The sequence below is a fragment of the Cyprinus carpio genome, chromosome A4 (assembly GCF_018340385.1).
Source record: "Cyprinus carpio isolate SPL01 chromosome A4, ASM1834038v1, whole genome shotgun sequence".
NCBI lineage: Eukaryota > Metazoa > Chordata > Actinopteri > Cypriniformes > Cyprinidae > Cyprinus > Cyprinus carpio.
In genome coordinates, this window is record NC_056575.1 from 19,738,127 (window position 1) to 19,758,999 (window position 20,873).

The 20,873-nt window shown below is 35.5% G+C and overlaps 2 protein-coding genes across 8 annotated transcripts in view; one reads left to right on the top strand and one right to left on the bottom strand.

Annotated features, from left to right (window-relative positions):
- LOC109068380 (NACHT, LRR and PYD domains-containing protein 12-like) overlaps positions 1 to 15,763 on the top strand; it is a 32,436-nt gene extending 16,673 nt beyond the window's left edge. For all 7 annotated transcript variants that reach the window (XM_042743695.1, XM_042743703.1, XM_042743719.1 and 4 more), the window contains 7 exons: positions 795 to 2,675; positions 5,974 to 6,147; positions 6,584 to 6,757; positions 12,939 to 13,112; positions 14,513 to 14,686; positions 14,770 to 14,816; positions 15,185 to 15,763. In XM_042743695.1, coding sequence (XP_042599629.1) covers positions 795 to 2,675; positions 5,974 to 6,147; positions 6,584 to 6,757; positions 12,939 to 13,112; positions 14,513 to 14,686; positions 14,770 to 14,816; positions 15,185 to 15,705 — 3,145 coding nt within the window. In that variant the 3' untranslated portion in view covers positions 15,706 to 15,763. The remainder of the gene's footprint in view (positions 1 to 794; positions 2,676 to 5,973; positions 6,148 to 6,583; positions 6,758 to 12,938; positions 13,113 to 14,512; positions 14,687 to 14,769; positions 14,817 to 15,184) is intronic.
- Positions 1 to 20,873, bottom strand: part of LOC109046020 (NACHT, LRR and PYD domains-containing protein 3-like) — a 435,468-nt gene that overhangs the window by 226,844 nt on the left and 187,751 nt on the right. The window lies entirely within an intron of this gene.

Here is a 20,873-nt window from a genome sequence, read left to right on the forward strand (position 1 = left end):
GCTCTTTTTACATCAGGTACATGTACAAATTATACAGTGCCACAAGTTTTACTAAAATATAATAAACAATTCATAAAACACACAACCATTTCTTAATCCAGGTACAGATATCTTTTTCTCGAGTAGTTATCTGTCAAAATAAAGGCGAAGTAACGAATAACAAAGTATGTGCGTGTCAAAAATGCATGCTGTTTTGTTGAAGGAATTTTTAAATATAAATTAAAAATGCACTTGTGACAAATACAGGCTTAATATGTGAGAATATTGACATTTTGCATATAGATCCTTGTATGTAGCCCAGCTCACTAAAATAGGTTACCACTTTTAATGCCCCGATGAAAAGTAAACCACAATTTCTTTAGCATAATGTAACACATAATTCATATTTTATAAATAATAGTGCACACCTGTTAAAAGTTTTAAATCTAAAATATGGTGTAATATTGTGTAGCTTACAGAAAATATAAACTCAGGGTCTTGACATCCTACTTGAATTCGTTCTACAAAACACACATAACTTAATAAGTAGGCCTTCTAAATTTTCTGTGAATATTAAATATTTTAACTACAGTGTTTTCTCTCATTTTCCCTGACTGCAGCCATCAAATACACATTGCAGATGGCAAAGCTGATGGCTATTTGTGAAAATGTGCTTATGTTTGATAACTTGTGGTTAAAGTGCTACTCAGTGGTCAAAAGCTGCAAATGCACTTTGCAGATGCGGTGGTGGTGGAGGTAGAAAGCGCACACTGGTTGGCCACATACTGTAGCTGTTGTTTCTTTTGTGTTGATAGAGATGATCAGACAAGAGAGCTGTTGCAAAATTTTCATGAACCAGATGATGGTAAACTACAGAGAGTCAAAGACCATCACAAAACCAGCATGAAGGACAAGTATGAGAGCTTAGTCGAGGGAAGCAAATTACAAGAGACTCGAACCCTCCTGAACAGGATCTACACACAACTCTACATCATTCAGGGAGAGCGTGAAGGAGTGAATGAAGAACATGAGGTTTTACAGATGGAGAAAACAGCCAGAACACAAGATACACAAAACACTTCAATCAACTGCAATGACATATTTAAAGCCTCACCTGAACCAGGCTGTGCGGAGAAAGACCAAATCAAGACTTGTCTTACTAAAGGCATCGCTGGAATTGGAAAAACGGTCTCTGTGCAGAAGTTCATTCTGGACTGGGCTGAAGGAAAAGCCAACCAGGATGTAGATTTCATGTTTGTGCTTCCATTTCGAGAGCTGAACTTGATCCGAGATCATCAGTACAGTCTTCAGAAACTTCTGCTGGACTTTCATCCTGAACTTCAAGATCTGGACTCACAGATTTATGAGGAGTGTAAAGTTGTGTTCATCTTTGATGGTCTGGATGAAAGTAGAATTTCACTGATGTTTTCAGACACTCAGAAAATTTGGGATGTCACTGAGACTTCATCAGTGGCTGTGTTGATGTCAAAGCTCATGAAAAGAGACCTGCTTCCCTCTGCTCTCATCTGGATCACCTCCAGACCAGCAGCAGCCAATCAGATCCCCTCCAAATACATCAACCGTCTGACAGAAATACAAGGATTCAATGATCCTCAGAAGGAGGAATATTTCAGGAAGAGAATAAGTGACCAGCATCAAGCCAGCAGAATCATCTCACACATCAGAAGAGCAAAAAGCCTCCACATCATGTGTCACATCCCCGTCTTCTGCTGGATCTCATCCACTGTGCTTCACAAGCTCCTGGAAGAAGATCTGAGTGCAGAAATCCCTCAAACTCTGACTGAAATGTACATCCACTTCCTGCTGATTCAGATCAACATGAAGAATCAGAAGTATGAAGAGAGAGATCCAGAGAAACTCCTGCAGTCCAACCAAGAAGTGATTGTGAAACTTGCTGAAGTGGCTTTCAATCAGCTGATGAAGGGCAATGTGATGTTCTATGAGGAGGACCTGATTGAGAGTGGCATAGACCTGACTGATGCCTCAGTGTATTCTGGGATTTGCACTGAGATCTTTAAGGAGGAATCTATTATTAATCAGAGGAAAGTCTACAGCTTCATACATCTGAGCTTTCAGGAGTTTCTAGCTGCTTTCTATGTGTTTTACTCATATGTAGTAAAGAACCATGAATTTCTAAAATTGTGGGCTGAAAATTATAAATATGCTCACGAATGTGGATATAATAAGCAGATGTTTGATGAATTATCTCTGTATGGGTTACTAACAACAGCAGTTGATCAAACACTTCTGAGTGAAAATGGGCACTTGGATCTTTTTTTGAGGTTCCTGCTGGGTATTTCATTGGAGTCCAATCAAAAACTCTTACAGGATCTACTGACAGACACAGAAAACAGCTCAGAGACCATAAGAGAAACCACACAGTACATTAAAGATGAAATCAAGACAAATGACAGTCTCTCCGCTGACAGATCCATCAATCTGTTTCTCTGTCTGCTGGAAGTGAAAGATCAGACTCTGTACCAAGAGATTCAGGACTTTGTTAAATCAGACAAACACTCAGAGAAGAAACTGTCTCCAGCTCACTGCTCAGCAATAGCCTACATGCTTCAGATGTCAGATGAGGTGCTGGATGAGATGGATCTTATGAAATACAACACGTCAGATGAGGGAAGGAGGAGACTAATACCAGCAGTGATAAACTGCAGAAAAGCTCTGTGAGTATTCAGTTATGTTATCACAGGGGGGAATATAGTTTGAATTAGTTTGATTTCAGCTGCAGACAAATCATAACTATTTTTATTTATATTACACAAATGTTACAAATAATCTGTTCATTACATAGAAATTCAGTTGACGCCATTTTGGCAGGGGCTATTTACACTAAATCTGCCCACCATTGTCTGGTTGAGCTATACAAAATTACAAAAGAATCCCTGCTGGTTTAACTTTAATGTAACTTTAATTTGGAACTTTAATTTAAAGTGGAGACACTAATCATTTATTAATTATTAATGCACACACAGAGGAAAGTTTTTTTCACACAGAGCAGTGGGCAGACATTTTTTGATTAGAGTGTTGGACTTGCAGTCCAAGGGTTGTGAGTTCGAGTCTCGGGCCGGCAGGAATTGTGGGGAGTGAATGTACAGCGCTCTCTCCACCTTAAATACCACGACTGAGGTGCCCTTGAGCAAGGCACCAAACTCCCAACTGCTCCCCGGGTGCCACAGCAAAAAATGGCTGCCCACTGCTCCGGGTGTGTGTTCACGGTGTGTGTTTGTTCACTGCTGTGTGTGTGCACTTTGGATGGATTAAAAGCAGAGCACGAATTCTGAGTATGGGTCACCATACTTGGTTGTATGTCATGTCACTCACTCACATTGGATTTAGAACATTCGGTGACGTCGCATTACTGCCAAATTCAAACTGTGGTTTCACGCATTGAGATGTGCACTGCTCTTGTCATATTATCAAAACTATGCAGTGTTATTAACCACATAATGCATATTTTAAACATTTAAGAGACATTTAAGACATTTAAATACACAAATTCTAGTAAAACAATATATTTAGAGTTTGAAAAATACACACATATGTCTATGGAAGCAACAATAACAATCCATTCAAATTTAATTTGCAAATGTCTTTTATTCATATCAGATACACATAGTGTAAGTAACTATAAAGTTCACTCTATTCTTCATCCAGTTCACCCGCCACTTATTACTTGTATTTCGGGAGAAATTGATGAATTCACGTGCTGTAAATCCAACTGACAGAACTCTCTAAACTGCAGTGCGAACAAACATGGCGGCGCCCATCACACATTACAGATCACGATCAAGATCGTTTAGAAAGGTTTTTATATGACAAAACACACTCATTTACTCATATTTATGAATTGGAATATCAGATTGTTTATGACATGGCATGCAAGTTTGTGGATATTTAAAAAAAAAGGAAAAATTAAATAAAAGCAATCCAGCTGTCATACAGTGTTATTGTAGATGCTAGAATATTTTAAACTTACCACTGAAAAGGTTAAAGCTTCTTTGGTGTTTCCATGTTTTCTACAAAAAAAAAACGAGATCGAGGGATTATGACATCATTGGCAGGCGACACAATGACACTATGGACACTGTCCATGTCACTAGTAAAAATCACTTATTTCTCTGGATTTAAACATTCTTCTAAACGTTTGGGATAATGTAAGTACACAAGTCAGCAAAATATATAACACTGTTCTAGTGGTTTTTGGATATTTTAATAAAACCTCTTACATATTGTGCCTTTAATCACACCCTTTTTCTGATTAATCATGATTAATCAGACTTTATGAAATTACGCATAGACCCTTTATTTTGTTTCAAATGTTTATTTGGTTATACTTTGCTATATTCAGCAAAGTAAACCAAAAGATCGAAGGGTGATTTTTTTCAAGATAAATTTAGATCTTCCCAAAAAAAAAAAAAAACACTTAGAAACTCCAAAAGGACACCAAAGAACCAAATGATATAAAAGGAGCCTCCCAAGTACTGTTGCAATTCAAAGTTCACATCTAGCCAAGTACAGTTTAAATCCCCAGATGTGTTCTTGCTCCGCCCCTTTTACCAAGGATGTATCCAGAGGTGACTTGTGCGAACTTGGCAGCCAGGTATCCCAAAATGCATTTCGCACCAATCGGTGAGCGTTAAAGGCAGAGGAGAAAACCTGCATAGTTTTTGTTCAATAATATTTTTTTCTTCTGTATTTTGAGAGAATTTCATGGTACTAATTAATATTTATGCAATAATTATAATACATTTTTCCCATTGAAAATAGTACATTTTTTATTATTATTTTTCAATTAATGCAGTATTTCAGATTAAAATAGCGACTTGGACTTTAACCTGTTAACCAAACCCCCCATTATGGGACTCACGGCTGAAAGTGCCCCACCTAACTTAAAATTGTAACAAGTTCCTTACTTGTGTGTTACACACATAATTTTGGTGTCTTATGGAAAGAAGACCCTTTGGGCTTTACTTTTTATCAAACAGAGTTGATAATGCTCAAAAATATTAAAAGTTATAGACACGGAAGTGCCTATTGTTTTTTAATTTGATATAATTTGATATAAAATACAATAAAAATACATGAAATCAGTCCTGGAGAAATCTAGAAAAGTAATGGGTTGAAAGTCACATGTCTCATGAGTAACTATTTCAAATCTGAAGAAGATACCATGAAAAATGAGTTTCCTGCAACCATTTTTCTGAGACTATGTCTATGTCTAGCCCCCCCCACCCCCCCCCCCCCCAAATTAAATTTTTTTTACCAACTGTAGTGAAGGGTTCTACAAACTATTTTAGTCATTAGACATACCACTGCAGTTTTTTCAATTATAAAACAATAGACAGAAACTCAGACATCATATAAGTGATTTATTTGAGCACTAGAAAAATACAATAAGATTAAGTTGAGTAAGAAAAATAAATAAAATAGAAAAGATTTAACTTTGTATGCCAATTACAGTACATCCTGATATTGTTAGAAATGCAGCATTTACAATGATTTCTATTCTTATAATCAATTATCACAAAAAAAACTCCAAATATCCAGTAAAAAACAAAATAAAATACTAAGGTAAAAAAAAACAAAAAATAAAAAAAAATCACTCTGGTTAACAGGCTAAACAATATAAAAGCATAAAATATCTGCACAAAAAACAAACAAACATTGATGGTTCTAGCTTTCAGCTGTTCCAGCATAATTCCTCTCCTCTGAAAATTCAGCCTTTAATAACTTCCATTACCTTGGTGTCATTCCTTAATGCACAGTATTTTAGATAGTACAAATCACACACTTCCAGCATACCTCCATATTCAGACTCCAGCTCATGCTGTTTTGTTTTTCAGATGATCTCTTGATCAATCATGATCTGTGTTCAAAGACAGTCTTTTATTCATCACATAATAATATGAATATTACATTGTCATGGATAGAATACAGATAACATGTCATTCTCCGTTATAGACTTGCTGGATGTGGTCTCTCTGGTCAGCATTGTGAAAGTTTGTCTTCAGCTCTCCAACCATCAAACTCCTGTTTGAGAGAGCTTGACCTCAGTAACAATGACTTGCGGGATTCTGGAGTGAAGCTACTCTCTGCTGCACTAAAGAGTTCATATTGTCAACTGAACATACTAAGGTTTGACTTTAACATTTACAAATATATGTAATAAGAATTGTAATAGTGCTTGTGATTAAAGGAAATATCTTAAATGAAAATTGCAGAAGTTGTCTGCATTTATGACAGTCAAATTACTGTAAAGGCTGGATTAGATTGCTGATATTTCCTGTAGTTGGTGTAGTGGTGATTGACCCAAAGTAAATAGTAATGAGCTTGAGGTATTACTGAATTGTAAAAATGGTTATATAAATGCTGTAGCTACTGTAGAAAAGTATCACTGTAATATTTAAACACTGTGACTATTTTAGCACTGTGACTGTGAACAGAATATAAACAGAGAAAGTCTCAAGTTTTATGCAAGTTTAATAATGTAATGCTGAGCTAATGGCAGTAGGGATGATGATTAGAAGTCTGTGTCATCTCAAACTTTCAGACATGTCATTCTCTTTTATAGACTTAATGGATGTGGTCTCTCTGATCGACACTGTGAAGGGTTGTCTTCAGCTCTACAATCATCAAATTCCCGTCTGACAGAGCTGGATCTGAGTAATAATGATTTGCAGGATTCGGGAGTGAAGATGCTTTCTGCTGGACTAAAGAGTTCACACTGTCAACTGAACACTCTGAGGTTCGACTTTCACATTCACCTACTCACTGTGTTGAAATAAGTGACGTGACATACAGCCAAGTATGGTAACCCATACTCGGAATTCGTGCTCTGCTTTTAACCCATCCAAAGTGCGCACACACAGCAGTGAACACACACACACCGTGAACACACACCCGGAGCAGTGGGCAGCCATTTATGCTGCGGCGCCCGGGGAGCAGTCGGGGTTTCGGTGCCTTGCTCAAGGGCACCTCAGTTGTGGTATTGAGGGTGGAGAGCGATGTACATTCACTCCCCCCACCTACAATTCCTGCCGGCCCGAGACTTGAACTCACAACCCTTGGATTGCAAGTCCGACTCTCTAACCATTAGGCCACGACTTCCCCCACTTCCCCCAAATATGTGTATGAATAAGTGTTTCATAACTATGGCTAGCATATACTTTCCCCTTCATTGTAAAATCAAATTTAGCATGAGTTTGGCTTTATTTATTTCATACATGTACAAAAGTTCTAACTGAGAATTAACAGAGGTTTAGCTTTAGTTAATGTTTTGTTGAAAATAGAAGTCTAGATTTAATTGTAATTAGTGACCCACTAAAACACTGGGCCCTTGAAATTTCATAATATTTGTTTGTTTTTTATTATCAAAGTTTTTCTTTTATGCTATATTAATTGCTTTATAATATTATGGGTCTCCTATTACAGTTTTGCATTTGTATTACTACTACAATAGTCTTACGGCAGTCATGAGCAATGTTTTTCTTGCTGAGCAAAACTTTTCTCTATTGGGTGGACATTTCAGCCACCTGATCAAAAACATTCTTTATACCAGACCTGTACAGCGCACACAAAAAAAGTGTGAAACTTTTAACTTTAATGTTCTATTTAGATTTGATTTGACCCTTGATGTAACTAAATGATGAACATTTCATGTTACCTGAGAAAACATTTTTTACTAGCTTTTTAAAAAAATGTGAACGTTAATTATTTTGCAGTTATCTAAAACATCCCTATGTAGTTGATATTGTAGTGGAGTTTTGTTACCGTTCTGTGCCCATCATCCACTTTTTTCAACACTTGATCAAGCCACTCTTCTTTAAAACATGACGTTTTATTTCACGTCATTACATTTGCGTTAGCTTTACACAGTTTGCATTTTCGAATTATGCCTTTACTGTGTGACCAAAAATGGAGTATTTTCTGTTTCAGCTGTTTGATCGCGCTGGTGCCTCACGCGCACATATTCATTGGAAACAGTGCAGCCGTTCACCGTGTCATCCGGCGCAAGCAGCGGTCCACTTTGGCATATTTTTGTTCATTATGATTTTTTCCATTGAATACTGAAACACGCGTGAACTACAAAGCCTATTTTCAAATTGGCAACATCACGAATATGGAAATGTTTGGATTTCTCCAGAATGAGAGAGCCCAACCTTACCTTATGTTTCCTTTATATTATTATTATTTATTTTATTTTATTTTATAACTAAGCATCATATACTGCAATTATATTTATCCATTAGAATTATACATTTTTAATTATTGTTCTGATCTGATAAATTTGTTAAATGTAAAGGATTTGTTGTAAAGTGAGGGGAACTAAAAATATCCTGTTGGCGCCTATAACATTATTAGGCCTGCCGTTATAATTTCTGAATGTAATAAAATGCAACTTATACATGACTTTTTTTTCCCTCACAAAAAAAAAAAAAAAAAACATGCAGCAAATCAAACTAGGTGATTTATCAGTTAAAATGTGTTTCTGTGGGTTAAAAAAACTACATTATATACTTAGGAACAGAGTCTGGGCCTAATCTAGGCTATGTTGTTAACTATTTACAAGTTTTGTGTATGTTTTTATCCAGGTTTTTTTTCACTGCATCTGAAAATGACTTTGTGCATCACATTCACTTTGCGTGCTCTGCGCAGAACCTGCCTCTCACATTGCTCAGCTGTGGATGGTTTAAAAATGTTTGATATAAAGGTTGCTGTCCCATTTTATACAGGAATTGTTCATTTAAAAAATCTAATTATATTGTTAGTTTTATGCTAACATGCAATCAAGGTCTTCGGATACTATACAAAATACAAGTTCATTTAGGCTATACATTTTGACATTTTACCGTTTCAGCTTATAAACTCCTGGAGATTTTAAAGTCAGTTTAATAGTATTGAAATTCAAGTTGAATCTAGTATAAAAAAGGGTTTTAATTGCTTAAATTATTTCTATGAATTAATATGTTATCATGACTTTTTCATCATATAATTTTTTACGAGCTGTAGCCTATTCGTTTTCCATTTCAGAAACCAAGCACACACTTTTTTCTTTTTTAAAATCTTTTATTCGCTCGCATATCTCCTACAACTGAGGGGTTTTTTTTGAGGAAGGTGCCACTGTCAGGGGAGTCAAAATATTAGAGTTGCTGATTAACTTTAGAAATGGAAAATAAGGGCTAATTGAGATTCTTTTATTCTTTATTTATAATGTTTATTCTTGTAGAAAATAAGTGTTTTTTCTTTAAGAAAATAAGGTACAGAATAAGGGACGATCCAAACATTTGTAATGATAATATATTTGTAAAAATATAGGCCTATATCTGGCTGCAGTTAAAAAGTTATCATATTTGTTTTGCTTCACCCATTTATGTAGGCTACAATTCTTCTAAAATAAATGTTTTTTTTTTATTTATTTATTTATTTATTTATGTAGGCTACAATTACTCTAAAAAAAAATAATAAAATAAAAATAAATAATGGTAATTTTACCATTATAGAATAGGGGTAGTAATTTAGGAGGTGAAAATACTGTGAAATTACAAATGGCATGGAATTTTAAAGCATAACAACTGAAGGTCTATGAAACGTTAGTCAATAAAGCATTTTTTTTAAACAGTGGCACATATAGTTTTGAACTAAACTATTATTTCAACCATATTGGCTGTAAATAAATAAAATGCATACTTTTAAATGAAAGAACACTTAAAGAGTGCAGGTTGCTTCTGGTGTTTGGGTTTGTACTTCAATATAATGAGCTCCAAGTTTAAGAATAGCCTATACACTAGTTTTTCTCTCTATTTAACAGCATTAACTTACAATTAAATACACGTTCCTTCAGGTAGGCTGAAAGGTTTCCTGCCTTGCTAAACATTGGGCTCATGATCAATAAGTTGTATTTGCCTCAAACTGACGGTGAAGCTGGGTCAGTTAGCACGAGTCGCACGCGCTGTGAAGCGGGAGCAGCTGACAGAGGATTCTGCTTGGTCTAAAAGCCTTTCTCAAATGCCTATGTTCACAAATAACAATGATTTTCACAAAAAAAAAAAAAAAAAAAAAAAATTAATTATCAATTGATAATTTGTTATTATTATAGTCTTATAATAATAATAATAATAATAATAAAATAATAATATGGGCTGTGAGAAAATAATGAATAAAAAGAGTAGGGCTGCTGTGAGTGCAGACATGTTTCAACCCAGTAACTTGACAAAACACTGTTCCTCGCAGCCAAAAACTAGACCGGATTCAGTTCAGCTGGAGGGGGTTGGGTATTTTTGGGGTAGTTCTGTATAAATTGTGGGGGTTGAAATAAATGTGTGAATGTCTTGGTCTTTCATATGGACAGTGTCTCATGAGGGTTTCAAACTTGCAGAGCAGGTTTTAGGCAAAGACAAGTCATTTTGCTTTTAGGACAACTTTGAAGAAAGGTTTTGATCCACTTCAAATGTTGACAACTGTATAGCCGCAATATAGTTTATTAGTTATTATAAACTTAATTTCAGAGGAAGTTTCCTTAACTCAAAAAAAAAAAAGATGCAAACTGTTGCGTTAATTTTATTTGTTGAGTCCATACAATATTTTTTAGAGTGTGAAATATAAATTCTCACAGAATGTAGCCTATTCATTACCAATAAATTGAACCATCTCTTTATGTTTTTCTAAATCCCAAAACGGAGTCCATACACCAGTAAAGTATTCGTCTATGAACATGTTTTATAGGCTATTTTAGATTTGGGAAATACACATGTGTTACAGACGTGACAAAAAACAGTTTTTGGGAGACAATATATTTTGTAGACTTTCTGTGTTTTACAATGCACAAACCAGAAGCAACAATATCTGCAGAGAAGGGTTGGCCATTCTCTAAACATAAAATATAAATTTCATTTCAATTTTCATTTTTGTGTTTCAGAGGAAAAATCAATGTTAAGGCATCTCTCCATTACAGACCGTTTTGAAAGCAGAATTTATGCAGATGTGTATAAAATGCTTTAAAAAAATTTAACAGAGATGTTTGAAGGGTATTTAATAATCTGCCTCCCATGTAAGATTTTTCTAGTTACTAGATATTCATTTGTCATTATTCAAATAATTGCAGGTTTATATTAAATTTATATCTATAATCCAGCCTTAACCCCTTTGTGTCCAAGGATCGGTGACGGCCCCAGATTATTGTTGTTTCACTTTCACAGCACGTTAAACATCACACTCTGGACAAACAGTGCAATCAGTAGAAAGATTAAAGACCCTAGTTTCGATATTTGACCACTTCATAATTTTTTTTTTGTAAAAACATTGTTGCAGTAACAGTAATTTAGTAATTTATGTCAGGAGTGCAAAATAATAAATCCATATTATGTCAAATTTTGAATAGAAATTCACCACGCATTCATATTCAGTCACGTCAGCAGTGGTTTATTTGTGTTCACATAGACTCACTGAACAGCATCAGTAAGGGATTATAGTCCAAAGCTGCATGTACATGCAGATATATGGATATATTTACTCATGTTTACTTCATATTTCTTCAGACAGAATCATCATTTCTATTCATTTTCCACTGATTTATGCAATCTGATGATAAATAGCCTCTCCCAGCGCTCCGTCCTCGCGCTGTGTCTCAGACAAACTCTGATTCGTCCCTTCACCTTGTCAATCTTTAGTGTCATAACAAGACAACGTCATTGTGTCACATGCTTCTTTCACTCTTCCGTGTTGATATCTGACCACAACAACACTGAGAAACCTCTGTACCCACGACATATCCAAATAATAAACACACGATTACGATAGTAAATGGCTGGTATGTGATTTTCTTGAGATTTGAAGCATGTGTATAACAATATCGAAAATGTACAAAATAAAGGAAATAATTTATATAACACGCAACAATTTCTTAATCAGTGTACAGACAAATATCTTTTTCCCAAGAAGTTATCTGTCAAAATAAAGGACAGGTAACGAATAACAAAGTAGTGCGTGACAAAAATGCATTCTGTTTTACTAAAGGAATTTTAAACTATAAATTAAAATATAGGCCTAATATGTGAGAATATTGACATTTTGCATATAAATCCATGTAGCCTAGCTCACTAAATTAGGCTACCACTTTTAATGCTCCAATGCAAAGTAAACCACAATTTCTTTACAATAATATAACACATAATTCATATTATATAAATAATACTGCACACCTATTAAATGTCAAATCTAAAATATGGTGTAATACTGTGTAGCTTAGAGAAAATATATACGCACAAGCTCATAGGCTTGACATTTATCCTGCTTGAATTCGTTCTAAGAAATGCACATGACTTCAAGTAATAAACTTTCATCTGTGAATATTAAATATTTTAACTACAGTGTTTTTCTTTAATTTTCTCTGACTGCAGCCGTCAAATTTAACACATTGGTGAGGCAAAGCTGATGGCTATTTGCAAAAATGTGCTTTGATGCGCTTGTTTGATAACTTGTGGTTAAAACACCACTCAGTGGTCAAAAGCTGCAAATGCACTTTGCAGACACGGCGGCGGCGGTGGTACTCGCGGTGGCAGAAATTACATTTCAGATGGTTTAGTTTTTGTGTTGTTAGTGTTGCTATAGTCCTTTTACGTGCTGTATGTTTGAACTCATGTTAACTATTATCGATGGACTCTGCTACACCTAGGAGAACTTTGTCATAGAGGACATTTCGATTCAAATGTTCTCGACTCCCTCCCGGAGCTACATCAGAGGTGATTGGGAATCATGGCTTTGAAACTCAAAAAACCTATACACAAACAAAAGCAAATTAAACCCTGTGGCTCATGATGATACATTGATGTGTAAAGACACAAAACGGTCGGTCTATGCAAGAAACTGAACTGTATTTGTATAGTTTTTTTACCTCTGAAGTTAACTTCCTGCTTTATTGTTCTGTTTAGATTGGTCATCTGTAATCTCACTGGTAAGTGCTGTGAGAGTTTGTCTTCAGTTCTACAATCATCAAACTCTTGTCTGAGAGATCTCGACCTCAGTAACAATGACCTGCAAGATTCTGGAGTAAAGCTGCTCTCTGTTGGACTGAAGAGTTCATATTGTCAACTAAACATACTGAGGTTTGTGTTTCATAACTATGGCTAGCAGATATTTTTCCTGTGAGTCAAAACACCACTGGTACCAAACTCAGTTCCTTTCAGGATCACAGTCCTGCAGTGTTTAGCATTGGCACTAATTAAATGCATCTAATCCAGCTGATCAAAAAGCCATTCAGTATTATTTGAGAAATACAAATTTATGTGTTTAAGCAGTGTTGGATTTAAACTTTGTGGCCTTCCAGGAACTAAATTTATCAACCCTGCTCTAATCTTTCACTGTAATGTTTGGGCTTTTAACTGTTTAACTGAGGCACTTTTTTTTGGATTTCAGACAGAATTTGACACACCTTAATTTTTAAAGACCTCTTACCCATATCTAAACAAATCAATAAATCTGAGATATATAATGTAAAAATATATAAATACTGCTGTTGCACTTTCAAAGGTACCAAAAGGAATCTCTTTCTATTCTCAAACCGCCTTCTTGCATAATTATTTGTTCATCACAATGGTGTCCAACCTGAAGTATTTGTAAGATGTAAGCTCCTGGGTGTGATGTTAAAAAAGTTATTACCACTTTATTATATTTGTTTGTGAGGTGTGTTAGTGGCCACTCAAGTCTAAACTGTAACACAAATGCAAATTCATAAATGCACATGATATTGCACATTTGTTGTTCATATTACAAGGTCCAAAGGTTCAAAATCAGTCATTTTTTCTGCATAAGTTTCTCTTACCAAGCCATTGCTGGGGTAACTACAACATTCAGTATCAATTTGATAAATGAGGTCTTCCTAAATGGATTCCATGTCAAAACAACTTTTATGTAGCCTTTTCTAACCCCAGAAAAAAGTTAGGGTAATCCTAATAATCTGAGTAATGCTTAATGTGTCTGCCTCGTCAGGTTATGAAAAGGATATATCTACCTTTAAATGGACTAGAAGCTTTATGGAAGTGTCTGAACTTCTGATCATCAGCTTTGACATCTCGTCATCATTTTTCAACATTCATTTATTTTCCAAATTGTTTAAACAATTGTAATTTATGGTTGCATTATATTATTTTGATCTGAACACCTGAGACATATTAGCAATGCAAGCTCACAGACAAGAAAAATAGACTCATTTTGAAGAAAACAGCCGCAACAAGCTCAAATAAATGTTCAAATAGCTTTCATGACTCTTTATAGTTCTTGGAAGTAACAATTGGTACAGTAATGTGTGTTTGTTTGTCTTTCTCCTAATCATTAATTTATTTTTAATTATTTCATGTACAGTGTTAGATAAATAAGCCCAGTCTAATTACATATGAATGAGATAATCGTCTGTACTCTCAAAGAGTACAGATACAAATGTTTCTGTATATGTCTGATTGTCAAACCAACCAGATGTCACATGGATTGTTGCTGTGTGTGTTTGTAGGCTGTCTGGCTGTATGGTGACAGAGGAAGGCTGTGGTTGTTTGTCTTCAGCTCTGACTTCAAACCCCTCACACCTGAGAGAACTGGATCTGAGCTACAATCACCCAGGAGAGTCAGGAGTCAAGCTGCTGTCTGAGATACTCAGCCATCCAAACTGCACACTAGACAAACTCAAGTATGTTAAGCAGAAATAATCACACTGCTGTGTGTGTGTGTTCACTCATCATATCAGAATATGACATTCTGTGTGTTTTATAGTGTGGATCATGGAGGAGATTTCAGGATTACAGCAGGACTACACAAATGTATGTCTGCACACACAGACACACACCTTTAGTGATTGTTATTGTTTTGATATAAATGTTCTGGTAACATTTATAATACGGTTCATTAGTTAAAATTTGTTAACTCATTAGTTGACATGAACTAACAACGAACAATACTTCTACAGCATTTATTATTTATTTTTAATAATTAATATTAATCTCAACATTTACTAATGTATTATTCAAATCAAAAGTTGGGCTTGTTAACATTAGTTAATGCACTGTGAATTAATATGAACTAACAGTGAACAACTGTATTTTCATTAGGTAACATTAACAAAGATTAATAAAAACTGTAAAAAATGTATTGTTCATTGTTACCTAATATTTTTTCTTTATTTATTTAGATGCCTGTGATCTCACACTGGATCTAAACACAGCAAACAATCATCTCATTGTGTCAGAGGAGAACAAAAAGGTGATACATGTGAAAGAGGATCAGTTATATTCTGATCATCCAGAGAGATTTGATGAGTGTAGTCAGATTCTGTGTCGAGAGAGTCTGTCTGGACGATGTTACTGGGAGGCTGAATGGAGTGGACATGATGCTGATATGTCGGTCACATATAAATGTATAAGCAGGAAAGGAGGGAGTGATGATTGTTGGTTTGGATCCAATAAAAATTCTTGGAGTCTAATCTGCTCTGATTTTGGTTTTACTGTTCGTCACAATAAGAAGTTCACTGTCTTACATGTCCCTTTGCGCTCCTCTAAGAGAGTAGGAGTGTATGTTGACATGTCGGCTGGCACTCTGTCCTTCTACAGCATCTCTGACACACTCACACACTTACACACATTCAGCTCTACATTCACTGAACCTCTCTATGCTGGATTTGTAGTTTGTGAAGGTTCCTCTGTATCTTTGTGACATCCTGTGTAAAGCCTGTGATCTGAAAACCTGCCTAAAAATAAATTCTCTCACTTTATATTTTTGTCCTGTCAGTTTCTCAGCATTTTTTTGCATTTGCAAGACCTCTGGCTGGGTTTGTGTACTTTTACATCCAAGAGATTTTGCAATTATATGAAACATTTTTGGTGATTTGTTCTTTGCTAGTTAGGTCCAGAATTATGTAAAATATTACATGTTTTGTATGTGATCTCATTGTTCAGTTGTCTATTTTCAGAAGTGTAGTGCCACTTGATGACTATGTTCAGAATAATTTCTTATGTTACATTTATGTTATCATTTTTTCATTTTATCTAGTGTATATTAACAGTGAATGTCAATAAAGCTTATCTTTTGTTTGATGTGTCAGGTGTCGTGGCTGATTGTGATCTGGATTCTGAGACCCAGTAACCTTGTTGAGGTGCCAGTGATGTGAGAAATTTTGCTTAACAAATCTCTGCATCACTTTAACCAGTTGCTTTTAAAACAATTCAGATTCAAAGCAATCAAACTCTGCATCTTTGATTAGTTTTATTTTTTAAATTCAGTTTTAATGACAAACGCATTTAATGCTATCGAATGCCTTTTTGTCACCAATGGGTACTCTTAAATATAATTGATTACTCAAAATCAAATAATTTGCAAACATTAAAAGTATACGTATATTGCCCAAATAATATCTAACTTTTATAAAATCATAAGATAAGGAAGAATTTTCTTCCAACCTGCTGGCAACAAAGTTTAAATATAAAGTATAGGTGAGACACTGTGAGCACGAAGCCTGTAGTGTGCACAGCAAAGTTTAAATTCTTAGTGTTTAATTGTTGCAAAAGCTTACAGCACAAGGAAGCTTGATTTCAAATTTTATTTCAATTTAATTTACAAAAAAAAAAGACAAGTACACAGTCATTTATAAAATTCTAAAACAAAGGACCTCAATTTAGTTTGAGGTTTTCAAAATATGACAACACTGAATTTTTATAAGCAATTATTTAAGAGCCATATACAGTATGCAGTTAGGCAGACTAGGATATATGTCTATATATATATATATATATATATATATATATACAGACAAATATCCCATTTCAAAACAAAGGAATTAAAGTTCCATCTTTAATTGTTGAAAGACTTTCTGGTGCATTTCACTTACAACCAATAACATTTCTAGAAGGATTTTCATCGGTCAGGTGTGGATCTATTCTGGATGGTTGATAACTTTTGACAAAGTTTAATCCAGGAGCAAAGAGAAATAATTTCTACTTTAAAAGCATGGAGAGATCTCGATTGCACACAGTCTGCGCACAAGTAATATCAGAGTGAGAGGACAGGCTGTTCATTTGTATAAGTTAGGCCTATTTGAGAGTTTTCTGTGATTACATGACAGTCATGTTACAATAAAGCGCTCACCACATTTGCATGGGAATGATTACAATTATGTGGAAAACCTGCAGTCCCGCACAGACATTCAGACTTTGTAATGTGTCAAACTCACTGTCGGAGAGGAGAAAGACACAGATTGTATTGGTGTATATTCGGTAGATACTGTGGAAAATGAGTAATGGAACCCTGTCAGATATTTCAGTATTGGTATCAAAATATAGATATTTATGATAACACTACCATGTAGTTTGTTTCTCCAAGCTTTGAGTCCATAAATCACACCGAGCTCCCTCACTGTCTGATCAGCTCTTCACCTGCTGCAGCAACGCTTTTCCCGGTTCAGATATCAGGGCTTTTATTGGTCCCTTTACCATCAGATATCTTCACTGGCTACTGAAGTGCCATCAAAAGTTTGAATATCAATTCAAATTGTGGGCGAACTCAGTAAAGAACTATGATTTAGACGTAACGAAGTAGATTATTTTGCTTAACTTGTACTTAAGTACAAGTAAAAGTACAGCTTTAAAAATATACTCAAAAAAGTAGAAGTACCCGAAAAAAAAAATGCTTAATTACAGTAACATGAATAGTTGTAATTTGTTACCTCCACCACTGCAAATAATGCCCAAAAACACCCATTACTCATTAAGAGAATAGGGACAACCCATTTAGACCATGCGCCAAAATTTGACTACTGTTTTCCCCAACTTCAAACTAAAAAAAACCCTTTAGAACAAGCACTTAAACCACCAATGGCATTCACAAATCATGTGCTTACATGGTTAAAATAGGGCCCTTTATTCAGAATGAGTTCTGCCACATGCATGAAAGCCAAACAGACTGAGCGCAATGAAGTTGGAGAGCAATAATTATAAATAAAATATAAATTTTGCTGAAATATTTATAGTTGCAAAATAAATGTGACAATGTATTTGTATGATATATATATACAGTATATATATTACACAAAAATGTAGAAAATACTGAGATACATACTGAATAACGCAATTCAGCCAAAAAACACAGAAATATGAATTTTTGCTCATATTGCCCAGCCTTTATCAGAGATATAAATAGCCCAACTGCTGCCGGTCCTGTCATTTGTCCGAGCAAGCAAATTCCAAGTCCCAGGACATCACTGAGTCTGCAACAGGTCGTGTCCAGAAAAGGAAGGATGACCAGTCCTGTTAAAGTGCAAAAAGAGGGTGATGACGCAGTGGAGGTATTCGTCTTTGACATGTCAGCCAGAAAGCTGTCTAGGAACAGTTATGCGTTCTTCACCACCATCCTTCAGAGCACCAGTTAGGAGTACCACAGGGTGATCGTTTTCGCCATGGAAAAGCAAGTCCTCTTCATTCAAGCTGGAAAGAATGGCAACTCGGTGCAGCTGCGGCACGTCACTCATTGCTGAGTCAGCCCTGGGAGCTTGGTTTTAATGAAGGATTTTTGCTTGTTCCTTAGGGTTCTCTGATCCAGACGGCTTTGACGTTTTGTGCTCTCGAGGTGACCAGGCTGCCTTTTCTGCGGTGCACGCCATCGAGCTGCAAAAGGATGACTGTAGTGGAGGTAAAGGCCTTAGGTCCGAGGCAGAAGGTGCGAGTCAAAGAGATGACGTTTCAGAGCCATATACCTCGTTCTGTTTGTGGCCAAAATGGATAACCAACTAATAGGTATGTGCAAAGGTTGCGCTGCTGGGTTCCGTAAGCAGCACCGTTAGTGCTAGTCAGAATAACATATTTCAGATCACTTTTCTCTTTTTCAGTTTTCATGTTTCTGCTGTTGCTTGTTGTTGCAATGTTGTTTTGTAGAAATGTAATACGTAAAGAAATCATTTGTATTGACTAGTGATGGGAAGTTCGGATCATTTTACCGACTCGGACGTTTGAGTCTCGTTCAGTAAAATGAACGAATCTTTTTTCGAGTCATTTCGTTCATTTCGTTCATTTAGCAAAATGTAATTAAAATGTTACGTGTTACTTCCCCAACACATCTACTACTTACGCAAACGTTGATCACACTACAAACAATACAAAACTACAATGCAATAAGAAACAGAAAAGATTAATTCATTCTTTACCTGGGTCTTCAGTCTGATTAGCTCACCTCACCCCTTATCTGACAAGTCTTCGGGTCTGAGTCGTTCCTTAAATCACGTGACACCCCCACACGCTAAACCAATGCAGTATGAGCCGGAAAGAGAATTGATTAGTTCGTCTCATGAGTCTTTAGGGTTTGAGTCGTTCCTTTATCACGTGACAGACCCATTCGCTATTTCTGACATTTCTGTCACTATCTTTTTGTTACTGTTTCTTGAGGATCTGTGGTGTGTTATTATTTTATAAATAAATAAAACCTGTTATAAATAAAATATTGATTAATTTGTCTTTTTGACCGTCTATCTGTAAATAAACACTAGGCTATATAATAATATAATAATCCAAGCCTACAATACAAAGTATTTATGGCCTAGTTTGTTCATTTTTACTCCAATTTTAAGTTTGGCTGGTATAATAATTGCTTTCCCTAGGCAGACTTGACATATTGGTCTAATATATGTATAAGAAGATCGCTCAAAAAGGACATAATGACATAAATTAAAAGCAAATAAAATTTTGAATTTGAATTATTAATGTTAGTTTAAAACATTAAGGTTATGATAACTTCAGCTTCAACAGTTGTAACCCAAACTGAAATAAAACTGGAGAGTTAAAGTGATTTACTTAGAAATATAATGTGCTTGGGTCACACAAAGGTTTAACCAATGGTTCAGCTGAAGGACACCTGTCACTCGAGACTGTCACCAAAGGAATGGTGACCATTCCACACCATTCCCCTTTGTTTTGCACTAGGTGAGGGGCAGAGAAGAGCCTCAGACAGATTTTAACACCTCAGGATAATGAGCACTAGAAAAAGGAGTGATGTTTGGTCTCATTTTGTGGCAACTTCAGCCACTGAAGCTAAATGCAACATATGCAAAAAAAGTTTTTCAACTAAAGGAGGAAGCACTTCTAATTTGAGAAGGCACCTTAAATCCTCACATCCCACGGTGCTGTTAGCACAAGTTAGAACAGAGACTGCAGATGATTGCCCTGCAGCAGCTGGAGCTGTTTCTACCACCAACACGTCTTCTGCTGGACCTTTGAAGGCTTTGGCACGCTGACCACATCTACAGCATCCAGTACACCAGCAGCACACACCACCATCCAAGGAGCAGTTAGGGTCAAGGAGGCCACAACAACAAATTACAATGAGCAGATTTGTAACAAGACCAATGGATCCATTAAGCCAAAACAAACTTGATGAGGCTCTGGTGAGAATGATTGCTTGTGACTATCAGCCGTTTTCTATAGAGGAGGACAAGGGCTTTAAGGAGTATTCACATCTTCTGGACCCATCATACAGTTTACCTAGCAGAAAAACATTATCAAAAACTGTAATGCCCTTTTTTTATTGTTTTAATTTATTTTGGAATAGTTATCCTCTTTGCTATGAAGCTTTTCTGGCACAAAAATAAACAATAAACAACAATTCAAAAGTATGTACACAGTGTTTCTAATGTTTATAAAGCGTCATATGTTACAAAAGTATGGTTTACACAGACAATCTGATTTATTTAATAACTGCACAATTATCAAGTATAAAAGTAAATAGTTACAAGTAATTGAGTATCATTGGCAAGTACACACTTGTAAGCAACTTGTAAACATTGAATTTATAATGGACTAAAGATATAGTGAGTGACTCATAAATATTTCATGAATCCTAAA